Source organism: Passer domesticus, chromosome 1 (genome assembly GCF_036417665.1).
Source record: "Passer domesticus isolate bPasDom1 chromosome 1, bPasDom1.hap1, whole genome shotgun sequence".
NCBI classification, from domain to species: Eukaryota; Metazoa; Chordata; class Aves; order Passeriformes; family Passeridae; genus Passer; species Passer domesticus.
Genome location: NC_087474.1, coordinates 8029041 through 8046745, shown reverse-complemented (window position 1 = coordinate 8046745; position 17705 = coordinate 8029041). Strand labels below are relative to the sequence as shown.

The following is a 17705-nucleotide window of genomic DNA, read 5'->3' as shown; positions in this document are numbered from 1 at the left end:
TTTACCTTTCATTTCCAAGAGCAGATTTTTAAATATCTCATAAACCAAGTAACCAGAATTCTCAGGGGAAAACTCCACAGAATCCCTATGGGCTTATATGCATTTGATTAAAGTACATTGTGAATTCTACTTCACAATCTAAAAACAAAAACCACTTAAGACATTTATATATTACCATCTCCAAATGTACATTTAGAAACCACAGCAAAACTGTCAAGGCTACAGTCAATGTTTAGAGATCCCACAAACAGACTTCTCCTGGGACATCAAAGTCCAGAGGGAGCATCCATCAGGAACAATTTATCATGTCACATTAGTAACATATTCTGCCAGGGAGAAAAGCCTGGTTCCTTGTAGGATTCATTTAACTACACACCCAGGCACTGGAAGCAGTTTGAAATGCCCTAAACCATCATGTCAAGCTTGTAGACAGAGCTGCTGGAGGATATTGGTCTGCTACAGGCCCTGAGCTGTATTTCCTAGGCCACACACAAATTATTCAGGCATCATTGATACATCTGGAGTCAGCTGAGATGGCTGAGGGTGTGTATGCAGTTCAAATGCAGAAAAAAAGAATTAAGTCCTTAAGGAGTTTCTGTTGGGTAATGTTATGGTCTTGTTATACCAAGATCATCCATCTTTCACAGCAACTCCTCACTGCCAACACAGAACCCATTCCTGAAGTGAGAATCTGAAAAGTCTCTAAACCAAAACCAAATCAATTCTTCAACAGCCCAGCCTACATCAAAGCACATCAATTTCTGTTCCTCAGCCTGCAGCAGCAGTCTTTCATCAATACACTTCCATTACCAGTGGTAACACTGGGACCTTTCCCTCCTGTGAACTGTTAAAATTACAGAAGAAAACAGGTCCTTGAAAAGTTTACACGTAAAATACAAATAAAACACAAGGAACACATATCAAACCAAGGTAAGCATCACATGGAGTAGGATATAGCTATAAATAAAGTAGGATATAGCTATACTCCATAAATGGAGTAGGATATAGCTGAAGTATAAAAGTTTAAGTATACTGACATGAAAAACCAACCCTTTCATTAAGAGTAAAGAGTCACAAAGCCAGAGGTGTATGGGACAGACTGAAGAGCAGATCACTGCTATTCCAAGGCAGTACTTTGCAATGCAAAGTGTAGTGCTGCATAGGAAGCACCAACTTTTCTTCCTGCCACAAGGATCAGCATCCATCCATATGTCAGAGGCTAAAAACTATCCCTAGGATAGAGCTCACCAGGAATACTCACTGCTGTAACCATGTGCCACAAAGAGCAAGCCCACAAATTTCAGAGTAAGAGCTAAGCATCTGTCATAGGACCAGATCAAGTTTTTAAAAGTACTTGTCTTCATGTATCCCTAGATTTACAAAGAATTTGCCTGGAAAAAAACAGTGAAAATAATCTGAGACTGTCTCCAGTGCAACACACAGCACCTAACATTAACTTTGCTCCATCTGGAAGTGTTCAGAGCTGTCTCCAACAGTATTACATGTTTTCATTTGAAAAGTCTGAAGGGACTCATCATTTAAAAATCTATATTCTCCTCTTTTCTACAGATGAATAAAGATGCCTCCGTTTATAAAGAAAACTTTCTGTAACTGCAAGAGCACTGCAGTATAGTTCAGTAGTTGAACAGACTGAATTCATAGCACCATTTCAGAAATTCTTCAAATCCATAAATTTACAGGAATTATGCATATGAATGCTGCTCTTTACATACTCAATGACAATCAGGATATAGAGAGTCCCACCTGCATTCTGTGGGCTTCACTACATGCCACTTCAAACTGCATAAAAAGTACAAATGTATTAAAGTATTTATTCAACGTCATCTTTGATTCCACCAGCACACATTTTTAGAAAACATGACCTCAGTGGCTTAGAATATCAATTATAACCTGAGTAGCTCCTTAAGAAGTTACTAATTCCACAGAAAACTCATCAAGTTGAAAACTCCTCATTTTTAGAAGATAAATTCTCTTATTATTCAAGACAGAACTGTTTCATTAGTGTTTCAACCTAGCAGAACCTATAAGGGCTGCAGTTCACCAATACAAATATTCATGCTATACATGCAATTCTACTGCTAGTTTTTGAAATTACAAAATGCACTATATTCAGATGAAAGTACACATATTTCTATGTTGTACCATCTTGAAATATTCATGTATTTGCAAAGACCAAATGAAAATACTTGTTACAGAAATTTGTGAAAAAAAATTGTCTGGAGTCACAATTAGCCATGTTAGAGAATGTCTTAAACATCTCAAAGAAAAAAAAGGTGCCCACTTCAAACTAGAAAAATTTCAGGAGCTTATGCTCAAAATCCAAAGCTTAACTGAGGGTTTTAGGCCTCTGGTCACTGACACTGCAACTATCCACATGAAGCAGAGAGGCAGCTTAGGAACAATTAGTTTTCATTAATTGGAGTGCACACAACACTGCTGCCACTGCCAGCACCTTGGCAAGAAGCAGAGCCTCTGCTCAGTGCTCTTATCTTCCAGCTGACAAAGGCAGTGATCAATACATGAAGTAGATAACCTGCTTCTGAATAAATAAATAAATCTGTGTGTTAAGCAGGGAGAATGTCTCTCTAAGTCACTGGTGCAGAGGAATGTGGTTAAGTCCACTGATGCCCAAGGCAAGATGGATCACAGCCTCTACAGGAGGGGCTATTGCAGCTGCAGTATCCCAAGGAACACAGGCAGCAGTGGTACCTCCATTTGATGAGCTGCACAGCTCTGTGCACTGTGCTGGACAGCCCTGCTTCTAAGGAACCCAAAAGGCAGGGCCTCAGCTTTCTTTCAGCCTATCATTTACTTAACAGCAGAACTAAACTTCATGGCTTTAAGGTTAATCATGAATACTGACATTTTCAAGAGACAGCAAGTTAAGTCTTCTGCTAGTCTTGATGAAGTAAATCCAATCAAAATCAAACAGAGCCTATGTCAGTCTCCCACTAGTAGCATCTCACCTATACAATTTACTATAAAGATATTTGATTGAGAACAAACTATTCTGTTTAATAGATCTTCAATCAAAAAATAAACAAAAGAACTGAACACTCTCTCCCAGCTCCTCCACACTAGCTTCCTACTCAACATCTTGCTCAGATTTTTCCAAGTTTTCTACCACACAATCACAAAAAACTGAGTTTGACAAGGACCTCTAGAGCTCATCCAGTCCAATCCCCTGCTCAAACAGGATCTACTGGAGTGGGATTTCCAGGACCACTCCACATGCCTTCTGGCTATCTCCAAACATGGAGATTCCACAACCTCTCTGGACAACCTGCTCCAACACTGCTGCCCTCACAGGACAGCTGAGCTACCTTAAGTTCAGGCAGAGATTTCTGTGCCTCCATTTGTGGTCATTGCCTCTGACCTCTCAACTCCCTTCCCAATGCACTGATGAGACTCTCACCCTGAGCTTTCTCTATACTGAACAATTCCAGCAATTCTCCCAACCTGTTCTTCATGTGAGAGAAGCTCCTGTAATCATCTTATTGGCTCTTCTCTGGACTCTATCCAGTAGCTCTGTTTCTTTTACTGTGGAGCCCAGAAGTGAACCCAGTACTCCAGATGTGTCCTAACCAGTGCTGAGATCACTCATCTAAATTGAAATCCTTGTCTAGCACTTCCTAAAATTCTTATTCTGCTGCAGACTGTGAAGAAGTTGCATTTACACAGTTCAGAGCCCATTCCACTCATCAGTATTTTGCTAGAAGTTTCCTCCAATCTTCCCTTTCCTACTCATAGCTGATTTCACACTGGATCCAGCTGCCCAGTTCAGCTGCCTATCTTCTACCAGATTCTTGCTCTAGCTACTCATCTAATTCATCAACTACCATTCTACTGCATTCAACCTCTAGCCCTTCAACCCCCTTTCTAATCCTTCATTAGTCATCTAACAGCTGATGATCCTGAAATAGCAAACCAGAGAAAGACAGAATTAAAATCTGATCTGAACTACCTCCTTAATGCTGCCAAAGACAATAAATTACTTATAAAAATATTAAAACATATACAAACATTATTACAGAGCTAAATCAGTATCTACATACTGAACAGGAAGAAAGCCTGGTTTTTCAAGTACACTTCTTACAGTTTTCAGTATGGAACTTTCTCACAGTAAATACTGAGCACAGGATCTGTTCTGCTTTATAGGTCAGCATTTTGCTGAGTTGAACACACACAGAGAGATTGCATAAGAATCAGAGCACCTCTGAAAAGACCTTCACTAGAGCTAGCAAGAAGACCTTCAGTATGAGGGCAAAAAGATTACTTTTATCACATATTGCTTCCTTTAATGAATGCTTCCTAAATGAAGAATTCAGGCCTCAATAATTATTTATCTGAGTCTCTAAAGCTTCTATACCCCAAGCAAGCAAGTGACATGAATTTGGAGTGTCTAGATTATGCATGCAACTGTTCCTATTCTGACAGAAGAAAATCAGTCCTGCTGGAACACAAGTTCACACCAACAGTTAAGGTGTAACAGTTACAGTTAAGCTGTCCAGTTCAGAAGCTCTCAAAGTTTTATTTTTTTCATTTATTTACAGATCAAAAGAGAGAAATCAACAGACTAAGTTAGCCTGCTCAAATTCTCAAGAGAAAATTCCAGTATGCACTTTTTCTGTTGAATGTGATTTCCTTTCAACTTAGAGACATGGCAGACATCATTTTATGGTTTGGCAAACCAGGCCTTCCAACAAAACATTAATTGGCAAGCCCTACCTGTTCTGTACTATAAAATTAACCAAGAAACAGGTATGAAACAAAAATTTCAAATACAATACAGAATACCAGTTGTTTGCCTCATTTTCAGAACTATTTCTAATAAAACTACATTAGCTATGTTTGTTTTGTAAGAGTAAAGCTTTAGCCACACTTTAGATACACGTCACTGAAACCAGGGGATCACTTACCGAAGAACTCAAATGAAAAGGGGTCCCTTCCACCAAAAAACTCCCTGAAGACATCATCTGGGTTGCGGAATGTAAATCCAAAATCAAATGGATTATCATGATGATTTCCGCCTGCAAACAAAAAAGGAAAAAAGTTAAATTTCAGTTACTTTCACATATTCTTACTTATAAGAAAGTTCAGGCCTATAGGGTACTTGAATCATCTAAGAACATAAAAAATTTCCATAATTTCTCTTTCAGATATCATTTAACTTCAGTACACACATTACTTCATTACTTTTTATAATAGTTTCTCTGTTTTCACATAACAGTAATACCTTTTATAATAACTAAAAAAGCTGTAAAATAATTGCAATCTTGATTTTTAGAAGACTAAATTTTAGGGCCTAGTACAGGCATTTCTAGATTCCTGTCTTGAAAAGAAGGTGCAGAAAATAGAGAAAGCAAAAAGCTGCTGGTTGTCAACATACCTCCACCTCCATTTATTAGGCCTTCTTTTCCATATCTGTCATAGATGTCACGTTTTTTAGCTACAAGGAGAAGATGTACATCATGTCAGTAAACAGGTTTGTTGGTTTTGTGAAAAAATAAAAACACTTAACCAGCATTCTCAGTTAAGGATCTTCTCAAAGCTAGTTTATTTAAGGAAGATCTGGCTGAGCATCTTCAACAAGAACTGCCAAAGCAATTTAGTTCAGAAAGAATAGTTACTGAACTTCAAACGTAAGACCAGTAAGTTGTAGAAAGTCCAGTCCTGATGTATGAGAAAAAATCTGGTTTAAGAAAATAGAAATTTGCCTTTAAGAAGAATATGGCAGATTTCTTCTTTGCACAGCTACCATGAAAAGCTTTAAGGCTGTGAAAGACCTCTGGACTTCAACCTGCTCCCCCACACAAGTCTAATTGTAAAGTTGATCACATCTTGCCTGAACAAAGCCCTGATGGCATCAGTTTCTGAGATAAGAATTCTACAGGCTCTCTGGAGAGCAGTTCCAGTGCTCAAGCATTCCCTTCCTTCTATCCCATTTGCAAACTTTGACCATTGCCTCTTTTCCTTTTCTTGCACAAGGCCAAGCCCATTGTGTGGAGGTTATGAGAACAGAAAATCAGTGTTTATAGGAATGACTGCAAACCCCTAAAATTAATTATAACCACTTCTGCTGGCTTAATTGTGGGAAATGGAATGGAGAATGAAGTGATGTTCCAAAGTGCCATGGAAGGATGTGACTCAAACTGCTGCCTCTCTATTATTTTAGAAGGAATGGAATGACATTAATTTCATTGCAGACCAGACAGTATTCATGAGAAAGGAGAGAAAAATGAATTCTATTGCACAAGATCAGATGGCACTTTGGTACTGGAAGAGAACCTGAAGACCTTACAGAGGCAGACAGACAGCTCACTTTGCCTGCACTGTTGTGGAAATATCAGTCAAAAACCAATCAGGGCATTTGATTTTATTCTCTTAATATTATTATGCTTTTCCCAGTGGAATCTCTTCAGTGAAAGATGGTTTTAAAATTTAAACAGCATCACTGAAAGAACATGCAGTTACCACAAAAAGATGCTGGAAAGTAAAATACTTCTGACTAACAGGAATTAAAATTTTATGTAATGGTTATCATCTCAAATAACAGGAGCTTGCAATAGGTTCACAAACAGACACATCCCCAAAGCTTGATACATTATCTGTACTGCCTTTCTAGACAGCAGTTTTTAAAGAAAGGAGGTTAATCTACCCATGAGATTATGAAGAAGCAAGCAGCAAGGTAGATAAACTGTCATGGGCAGGAAACAGCAAGGGTGCTCTGAGGGCTCACAAAAACCAAAATTCATCTTGAAAAATATTCCATTTTTGAAACCACAAGGTTTCCCACAAGGGAAGTGTGTTCAATGATCACCCAATTTCAGTATTTTTTTTGCTTATGTAATCCCTTACAAAACTATTCTTCTGCCAAAAATCTGTCATCATTCAAGCCAGTAATGGTGTCAGAAAATTTCATTAGGTTTGCAGAGCATTTGACTGCCTCTCAACCACTGGGCTCAGGATTCTGGTATCCCTGCTGCACAAATGATTGTTAAGACACCAGTAACTTAGGATCTGGCATAGATCCAAAAACTGGCAGCACTTTTAGAAGCTGTTCTAAAATTCTAGCACTGTACTGTTTCCAAAGAACTTAGAGATCTGTTTAACAACCAGACCAGTATCCTATTTTTATCCTGCTCAAAAAAATTAGCTTAAGAAGGATAATGTACTCTAAAAGACAAGTATACAATGAACTAATGATAAATTAAGTTCTTTTTCTCCCCTGTTAATTAAGAATCAAAACCAAGCAAAGAAACACAGTGTACAAGACTGCAGCTCACTAAATCAGGCTGAACTCTGAGAGGTAATCTAGATGCTGCTAGAGCTTTAAATATAGCTTTCCCATGCTCCCTGTCTCAGGTGAAATCAAGGACACTTCAGAAATAGCATATAGACAGCTGCAGTCAATTACAGAGGAAAATAATCAAAGTAGCTTAAATCACTTTGTTATGATTCAGGCTGCTTTTGTCAGAACACTGGGCAAAAGTTAATGATACTCTTCAAGGAAAAAGACATGGGTGAACTGTAAACTGCATTCCTGCACTACACAGGTCAGGCTAAACACCTCTTTCAGAACAATTCAAAATAAACACTATCTTTAGTATCACAGATGACTGAATTTACAGAATTCACTCAAATGAAATTCAAGATTTCAGCAAGGTTTACAGTATGCTTGGGTTTTGTCAAGACTAGTTTACTGTTACAAAAACTAGAAGATGTAGGCCCAACAATGGATACTTCAGAGTTGGTCTAGCCTGACTTTAAAGGATAAACACAATACCTCTATACTGACAGTAACACTGGCCTCACCTGCTAACACAAAATTAATCTTGGGATTCACAGAAGTCTCTACAGAAATGTCTAGCAGACACTGACTTTCAGTTTCTAGTAGTTTGATTACCTATCTAGAGAGATCCTGAAATTTTTGTTTCAATATTTCTGCTTATTCTGTCTTATCCGCAAGCATCTTTCTCTTTCCTTGCTTTTAAAAAGGAAGTAGTCAAGTTGGATGGTGAACCAAAATTACAATATCCCTTCAAAGCATCACAGACCAACACTTTCAGTCTTATCCCCAGGACATAGGGAGTTCAAGAGCCCTTCTGAAATACCTACCATCTGACAAGACCTCATAAGCCTCAGCTACTTGCTTGAATTGCCGTTCTGCCTCATCCTTGTTGTCTGGATTTTTATCAGGGTGCCATTTCAGTGCCAATTTACGGTACCTGAGTGGAAGGAAAACAAAAGATATTTTACTCTGAAATAATAGAATATGCTATACAAATAAACACAATGTTGTCAGGTTAAACAGGTTGTCAGGGATTGAAATAAGAAACTCCTGGTGCTCAGTATCTTGCATCTGGATACTGGGACCAACCTGCAGGTACACAAAGAACCACCTACTCAGATATGTTTTAAATTAGAAAGCAGGTTTGGGGTTCCTTATTTTTTCTGAAATGACTCTTGTGCATTTCTGATGATCAACATCTGCGAGACCTAAGCAAAACATTCCAAAGTATCTCTGCTGTGGGCTTTCTCCTTAGAGCTCTGTAATTATTGAGTACTACAACCAACCAAGGGAAGCATCAAGAAGGATCTGGTACATTAGAAGTTGATAAAGCTCCAAGAACACACTGATTGTGACATCCTAGCATCAATGCCTGCTTTGACAGCTACACCTGCAGACATTTCCTCAAATGAAACATTGTAGGCTAAATGTTCATAACTTCTTACTTAGAGGGGCAAAGCCAAGCTTGTCCCCAGGTTGATGGGCTTTGCAATCATCCAAACATTTGAGTTGATAAAGTAGCATGTCCAGGAATTTGCAAAAGAACACAGGAAGACAAGAAGTGTGAATCCAAAACCCATGTAATTATATCTGTCCCTTAAAATCCATAACATCTACAGCAGTGACACTCACGCTTTTTTGATATCCTCTGCTGAGGCATGCTTCTGCACTCCCAGAACTTCATAATAATCCACCATGTTTCAGGAGTTCTTGTGGTAACAACAGCCGAGTCTTTCCAGTCCTGTAACAACAACAACAACTTGTAAATGAAGCTTGTCCAGTACTGCTACTGCATAAAAGTCAGGCAGGAGCCTGGTATAGCCTTGTATCACACCTGACCGAAGAAAGACAAAGTTCAGATGCTCCAAACCCCAAAAGAGAAAACTGCTTTACTTTAACAATTACTTTAATTCGGATTTTTATGTTCTTTAATCCCACTGAAACACAGTACACAAACACACAGATATATAGCAGTTCCTGAAACAGATTAGACTGATAAGCTAAATTTAGTCAGTATTTTAAGAAGGGCATCTGGATCACAGTTTTGATGTAGATATTAATAACTCTGAATGCAAAAGTTCACCTGTTATCTATGACACCTGTCATGTCTAAAGCACATATGGGCATAAACAAAGGGATCCATCTTTCACATCTGTTCTTCAGAACATTACTTCCACTGACATGCTCCCTTCAGAAAAGCAATGTTTGTGCAGGTCTTGGAAATTTAAAACTCAATCTTAATGAGTCAAAAAAGCCTTTCTTGTACTCAGACTCTGACAAAAATGTGCATGTTGCCAAAGCTACTGAATACCATTTGCCTCCTTTACATTTACCAGGAGAAGCATATAACCAGGCAAGACTGCTCCAAGTGCAAGGTAACCAACCAACTCAAGTGCAGAGGCACTAGTGTTTGTTAGTATAAAAGAACAGTTAGCACAGGAGTCCTGAGAAACCTAGAAGTTAAAACAGCATTTTAAATATTGACAGTTTCTTGTCAACATCAGGGAGTAATTACAAGGAACAGTTACACTGACCATTACTCCAACTAAATTACTCTAAGATGAAAGAATCTTTCTAAAAATTTTCAATAATGTTACATGTCCTCATGCAATGCTGCCCTTCTCTCCACCATTAAAAGAACTCCATTCTAGCAAAACTTCCAAGCCCCTTTCCATCCTACTGCTGCTGGTTTGTTTCAATTTAAGGAACAAGGAAACAGTGACCTTTACCAGTAGTTATCAAGTTGTTACAGGGAAAGTCACCTAAATACTCTCAGAACATAATACAGTAAGGTATTAGTCACATTTTCTTATCTTGTGCATCAAGAACAAAAATTCATTGAAATAACAAATAACCTTTCCCCTCTCAAGTCATTCAGCATTTTTCATTTTAGCCCAGGCAGTCTCAGTTTCCTTTTCTTTCCCATAAATGCTGAAAGAAACAAGTATGATGTAGCCTAGTGAAATATTCTGCAATCAATTTATTGTACTACTTTTACATGTATCTTTCAACATTCTGGGATATAAACACTGAAAAAAGACTTCCTTTTAAAATAAATTGGTACATCTTCAAAATATGTTCCTGCTGTAGGTTAAAGCTTAATTAACTTTAATTATGGATTATGGTTACACACACATTTCCTCAAATGGCAAAACCAGTTTAAGAGATACCCTGCCATGCTTCCTCCCCTCTCCAAACTACTTACAGAAGCAAATGTATTGGAGGACCCACGTGTTTAAAACTTGGGTGGTTTTAGCAATCCACTTAACCATACAGTCCCACAAACACAAAATTAAAGTGCAGCAAGTAAATAGCCCTTTGAAGAAATCTCCACATCAAAAAAAAAAAAAAACCCATAAGGGTATAGTTAATAGTGTGACCAACACCAAAGGAAGTTGGGGGATACACATTAAAATTAAGAATGCCAATAATAATACACTAATGGCAGGGTTCAATATGCAAACATACAGATTACCAAAAATATCCCAGGATATTTGCTATCAACTGGCCTCTCTAGTTTTGCTGTTTCCCACACAACAATTAGCACAGCTCTGTGAACACAGAGGCGAGGAGCAAAGCCAGTATGGTGAAGTGTGTTATCAAATCCCACAGCCAGCCTCATGAACAACAGCATACATGGAACACATCGTTTGCAAAAAGAAATCAGAAGGAGGGAATCCAGCATGAGTCAAGCTTAAGTCTAGAGGTCCCTCCTAACAAGAGGGACGAGCCTAAAACTAGTAAGCAAACAGCAAGAAGCCACAGAACAAGAGCAGACACCACAATACTAAGTATTCTTTCCATACTCTCCTTTTCTTATATACAAGATTTTCATTAGCCCTCCTCCCAATTCTGGTACCTATCTTAGAGGGAAAACTTAAAACTCAAGTTTCTAACTAGGAAAAGCAACTTAGGTGTAAAAAATAAATCACATCTTTTCCTAGTGAACTATGTGCATGCAGGCAGTCATATTGATTTCAACACAGTATTTTTTTAAAACTTTCCTGCTTGTTTAAAAGCAATGTTGCAGATCTGTGAATTTCAGATTCAATATAAACACTATATATCCTAGATAACAGAAGCTTGAAGTTGGGACAAAAAAACAAAGCTGAAGCAACATGATCACCTCTTAACAGATAACTGTGACCCTAAGAAGCTACTCCTTCAAGACAGAGAAATTATTTCTTTCAAAGAAATGTCTAGGGATTGCATATTCTGTCTCTAGTGAGTGTCACTGCTCAGTTTTTACTTGTCACTAGTATAAAGTCTGGCATTAAAACAAGCCAGAAACCTTCTAAAGAAAGAAAGAAAAATTCTTAATATTCTCCTTCTCCTAATCAAAGTGTCACCAAAGTCACGTGACAGGAAGCATTCATCTCTGATATCCTGTTATTTCTATCTGCTAGTTGTCATAAAGCATAAACTGTACTGCTGAAAACTTCAGTCATTATCATAGGAACTTTCTGTATGTAAAAAGGTTTTTAAAATATTTACAAGAAAAAAAATCTGCAGCTTCTTTTGTCCAGCTAAAGAAACAAAAAGTCAGCTCGTATTTAGCCCCTCAACAGCTGGACAAAAAAACACCACAACACCCACAAAACCCCCCTCGCCCAAAATATCAACAATATTCACAAACTAAAAAGACCTCCATCTGCAATCTTTTCAGGACAGAATTATTTAAAATATTCACTCAAGAAAACAGCCACCATCAGCTTATAATAAAGCAAAATATTGATGGCCATTGACTTAGAAAATAGAAGATGGCCAATTTAAAAAAAAAAAAAATCGGTACTTTTAAGGCTAGTAGGAATGTGCATGGTGAAAATGCCTAAATGTTTCAAAGATGCAAACCATATACCTCCCTGCAAGAAACCACCCAACTGTCCTAATCACAATGACATGACAAAAATCTTCTCCAAGCACACAATCTGTCAAATAATTTGTCTCCAAATATACAAGCAAGGCTCATTAATTGCCTAATTAGAGTTTTTTGAGTTTTTTTCTAAAGCCAGGAAGAAGCCAGCTCACATTAGCTGATTTCCTGCCTCTATCCACAGAAAATCTTCAAAATTTCAGAAGAAAAGACAAGCCAAAAAAAAAAATAAACCAGCTGAAAGGAGATGTTTCATGGCCTTCATGTTTGCTCTCAAAAATCTGTAGTTCCCTGAGCTGGGAACTGCATCATGCTTACAGTGTGCTATCAGCTACTCCAGCTCCTTCTTTGGGGCATGAAAATCAAACAGGCAAATGTTTATGTGAACCAAACGTTTCCACAGTTTATAGATTTCTCAGGCATCACAGCAGAAGGCAGCTTTGTTCTGGTTTACAGAGCAGTGGCCCTGAACTACTGGCTCAAGGCAAGTGGCAGAGCCACATGACCAGGCCCTCCCCACACAGCTCAGCCAGAGCCACCAGAGCCTGGCTCATAAACTCTCTTTACAGTCCTCAGCTACACAAAAAGCACGAGAAGCATTGCAGAAGACAGATATGTAGAGAGCTCCAAACTTTTATAAGATCAGATGACAGAGAAAAGCAAGTAATCAACAAACAACGAGAAGGGATGACAAAGCAGCACCCCTAACTAAATACGGATGGGGGAAAGCATCCAAACAAGAAATTCTTTAGAGCAGCCAGGAGGGAATTCAGACAGCAAGGGGCATGCGACCTTTGCAGTCAGCTTAGTCAGAAAAAGTTATCTATTTCTGGCCATGAAGCAACGGGCAGCACAGAGAGTCCTCAAAGATGCCAGAATAGCTGGAGCTTAGTGACTGCTGCAGTCACCTGGAGAGCAGGATGGAGTTCCAAACTCCTGATTCACAGAGCTCACAGAGCAGGCACTCATCAACACCCTCTGCAAGTCCCACAGCCACCCAGGTGCCAGCACCTGCCTGCTTTCCACGGACTTCACTGAAGGATTGCATCCTGCTGTCAGCTCTGAAGGAACAAACACCCTGCTCTGAATCCCAGTTCACTTTGACTGAACTCACAGAAATTCACTGTGCTAACATAAAAATTACCACAGTCTACCAGAAAAAAAAATTAAGAGTAAGAATGCTAAGGAACAAATAAAGTTACCTACGAGTGCAAGAACACAGAGCAAGAAAACCTGTGTAAATGTTGTGATTAATAAGCCTGACAAACAGATTTAAACAAGGCACCAGCATTAATTTTTTCCTCCCACTTACACATACACAGTGCAGACTAAAGCACATTAACAACTTCAATACTTCAATACTTTTACTTACCTAAGCTTAGAAAAACTGTTTAAAACAGTTTAACTTCACAGGCTCCTGAAATTTATTCTTTCATGGAAAAATGTCAATTTACCATATAATTTAAATTAATACAATGTACTTAAATAGTCATGTTTATGCTCATTATTTTAATACTCCCTCAGTATCCTCTGGAGATGAGTTTAATAAAATGCACATTCCAAAAAGCTTAGTTTAATCTCATGTTTACAGCAAACATCCCGCTTGTATGTCAGACAGCAGAGTGGATCTGGATACAGTTGTTATTATGACACCAGTTCACACAGGGAGAAGGCAGCTGGGCCCACTGCTTTACCTTGCAGTTCATGTTCCATCCCAGAAAAGCCAGCAACAATAAAACTCCACCACAGCCAACAAGAGACACCTGTAACCCTCAGCCCCTAAGGCAGGGAGCTACAAAGAATCCTGTCCACTCCTCTCCTCCCCAGGGCAGCAGGACACAACTCCGGCAGGAATTACAGGGCTTGGTCTGTCTGCTGCCTGGCACATGCAAAGCTCATAGAGGGCAACAAGCAAGAAACCACTAAAAAAGAGTGAACCAACCAAAAATGGAAACAGAAGAAATCCAAAATCTTCATCTGTGAAAGAAATGTAAACTGGCTCACAAAAAACAGGAAAGGATGTTGATCAGTCAACAGGCCACCCTCGCTCCCTTGGCTGAGACTCTCCTGCTTATCCATCTGATCTCTGATAAAAAGGGACTTATTCATGATCTTTCCTTGAAGCAAAGGAGCACTTTTCCAAAACAACTCAGGTGTCCAAATTTGGAATTGTGTCACAAATATCTGCAACACTGTCACTCTCCTGAAAACTAACCATAAAAGGCTATTTTATACAAAGTAAAATTTGTATCTTATCTTAAAAAATATATGATCTGCATAGGATTAAGCAATTAAAAATGGTGAAAGCCTCAACTGAAAGATATGGCCCAGAAAGTTTTAGGCAAATAATCACATGCAATCAGATGATCCTTCAGGGAAAAGAAAATAGTTCAAAGTTTCTACACATTTCCCCTGAAGTGTTTTTGAGTCATGATAACTTTATTTAAGCCAAAAATGAAAAAGGAAAAAAAAGCTTCCTTAAAGCAAAGAGCAAGTTCTTTTTCAGAGTGTTGATAGGCTGTCATGAATCCAAACATTTTAAGAGAGAAAAACTATTTCTAAGCAAATTAAAGTTTTAATAAAAACTGGCTACAATGTAGCTATGAATGGCTTCAAACTTACTACTCGGCCTTTAAGATCCTTGTTAAGTACGGTCCTCACTAATATCAGTGGGATTTCAGTATTCAGAACAAACAGAAAACATAAAACCTACAACTAGTAACTGTAGGAGTGAAATGCATATGCATGAATTATTTCTTCCCTAGCAGTTAAATAAATAAAGCAGAATGATTTCATTAAGTCTAAAGTAAGGAAAAACTAACATCCATTCAAATGTATTTCATTCAAAAGAAAATAGAATTTAAACTGGAATTCAGGATCCGTTTTAAATGCTGCCAAGCTGATTTTTATTTTAAACTGAAATATGACTATTTGGGATCCACAACTGCAGTTTTATTTTAAATCTCTCTTGGAAAAAACAATCATCATATGCAAGATCCAACAAGTTGTGACAAAGCAAAGTAATTTCTCACTAATCCTTCCATTGCTTGAATAAGACAAAGGAAAAGCTTTGTCAGGAAATGTTTCCAGGACACAACTGAGGAGGTTCTTTACAAATGCTATTAGAGAAATGGAGCACTTCCTACTTAAGGAGCACAACGCTTAAGCATAAACCTCACACAGCTAAACCAAAAATTACAGCAACGACTTCCCTCGGAAGCGTCCGTGCAGTGCTGTGCCCGGGAGCCGGGGAGCAGCGCCGGGCTGCTCGCACCGCGGGACATCCCCGCCCGTGCCAGCCAGCTCGGCACGGGTGCACAACCACCAAAAACCTGGGATTTGTGTCTGGTGTGCTGTCCGGAACGCCTATATCCTACATAGGATGATGATGATTTAACTAAGTTATCCCAAGACTGCTAATGGATAAAAAAAAGAATACAGTCAGTAAAGAAATCGATTTATCTATTTTAAAAAATCAGTAGCAAAACACATTAGTCCTCTAACTAAAAGTTCAGCGTTACACAAAAGTAAAGCCCTTCCCTCCTTCTTCCCAAACCCGGCCAAGATAAATTAGCAAACTGCATCGGTCCGGGAAGGACAGGAAAATACCAGAGAGAGAAGCTGTCTGTAAGAATCTGCTGTAGTTTGAAAGCACAAGTGCTAAAAAGCCCGATGGAGAACAAGGGGAACTCTGCAGGTTACAGATTCAGTTTACATTGTTAGTAGCACTGCAGTCTAAACAGTGCTGCCAATAAAAACAGCAATTTAAATTTCTATTCCAATAGAGATTATTTAAGAAAACTTAATACTAATTTAACTTCCATTTTCAGCACAGTCTTATTCTCCACTGAGAAGTCAGCACAGGCACCAAGGGGAGCACACAAAGTTAGACCTGTGTTGTGCAATAGTTAAAATTCTGGTTGTTTGCAATAAAAAAAGTAATCACAGAGACAAGATCTGTAAATACATTTACTCGTTGGTCCAAACAAATCTTCTTTGGCAACGTAATCCACCAAACTAAATGGTATTTTCACTACTAGGCTCTTGATCACCAGCTGAACATGAAATCCCTAACTGGAGTGCGAGGATCTCCAAAGAGTAAACAGAAATTAAGGTCAGCAGGCAGCAGTGACTGAGCCTTGCTCCATCCCAGTTGCTCCCTTGGTGTCAACACCTTGTTCTTATCACTTTTTGACACTTTACACCCTATAAACCCTTGGGTTTGATCACTGACTACGCCATGACACAAACCTAACCATTTGCACGTTATAAACGCACCTTTCACGTTACCCTGTCTAAATAAGTAGCAGTTTATTATTACCGCAATTTAGAACGGATTTGTTCAGTATTTTGAATGATTCTAACACCTCTGTCAGCACGGCTGAAGCACGTTTTCAGCAGTCAAGGAAAGCTCAGACAGCAACACAACACGAAGTGTTGGTGCAAACAGGAACGCGAGTCGTGAACCCAGCCCACTGTCCCCTGAAGTGTAACAAACACTGACGACAAACAGTGTTCCTCACCTGCCAGTGTCAGCTTTCAACTCGGAACCTGGCAACAACGGCGAGCTCAAAACACCCGACCTCTGCCGACCTCACCCACAACAAAGCTGGCTCCTGCCCCTGCCCGAGCAATAACCGGAGCAGAACGCAACGAAACCGCTTCCATCGGGGCAGGAACAGCGCGTTTGGCTCAGGATCGGCAGGGCTGGAAAACGCCTCTGAGATCCTCCAGTGCAAACACCCCAGCCCCGCCACTGCCCCTGAGCCGCCACATCCCGGCGCTCCCAAAGGACGGCGACTCCCTTGGCAACCTGTTCCAGTGCCCGGCCCTGAACGTGAAACCCCTTTTACGTTGTCCCATCTCCATCTCCCCGTCTCCTCTCAAGGCCGTTTCCCCCGGCTCTCCGCAGCCACCCCAGCTCCTTCGGGCACTGCGGAGAAAACCACAGCACGCTGCAGGCCGCCAGGGCAGCCCCCTGCGACACAAAGCGCCTTAAGGACAAGTTCTGTTTAACGAAACGAGGCTGGAAACCGACACCGCTGCGAGCAAGGAATGGAAATCCGGGATTTTTTTCTGCCAGGCGGCAGCGCGGGCTGGCACCGAACGTCCCGGGGCTTGTCGCGCTCCGAGTCAGCCGCGAGCTCCCCGCGCTCCCGGAGCCCCGCCAAGGCCGGGCAGAGCCCTCACGGCAGCCGGGGCCGCGCCGCCAGGCCCCGGGAACCAGGGACGCCGCTGCCGAGCACCGCGGCCCGGCCAAGCGCCCGCTCCCCGCCGGCCCTGCCTCCCGCGCGGGCGCGGCCGGGCGGCCCCGGGCCCGCGTGCCCCGCACTCACCCGCCGGTGGCTCCTCAGCGCGGCCGCCGCTCCCGCCGGTGCCGCCCGCCGCTCCCGCCGGGACAAACGGCAGCGGCCGCAAACAGGAAGCGCCGCCAGCGCGCGCCGTCACTTCCGCCCCGCCGCTTCCGGAAGTTTCTGGAACGGCCCCGCCGGGCGTCCCGTGTGAGCGGAGAGCGCCCCC

At 40.5% G+C, this 17705-nt stretch overlaps 1 protein-coding gene across 6 annotated transcripts in view; it reads right to left on the bottom strand.

Moving 5' to 3' along the window:
- Nucleotides 1-17677, bottom strand: part of DNAJB6 (DnaJ heat shock protein family (Hsp40) member B6) — a 56055-nt gene extending 38378 nt beyond the window's left edge. For 2 of the 6 annotated variants that reach the window (XM_064385024.1, XM_064435864.1), the window contains exons 1-5: nt 17522-17677; nt 8945-9053; nt 8140-8249; nt 5411-5470; nt 4941-5051 (exon numbers count right to left, since the gene is read on the bottom strand). In XM_064385024.1, coding sequence (XP_064241094.1) covers nt 4941-5051; nt 5411-5470; nt 8140-8249; nt 8945-9009 — 346 coding nt within the window. In that variant the 5' untranslated portion in view covers nt 9010-9053; nt 17522-17677. The other 4 variants (XM_064384947.1, XM_064384921.1, XM_064384876.1 and 1 more) reach the window with 4 other exon arrangements.
- Between the last annotated feature and the right edge of the window lie 28 nt (nt 17678-17705).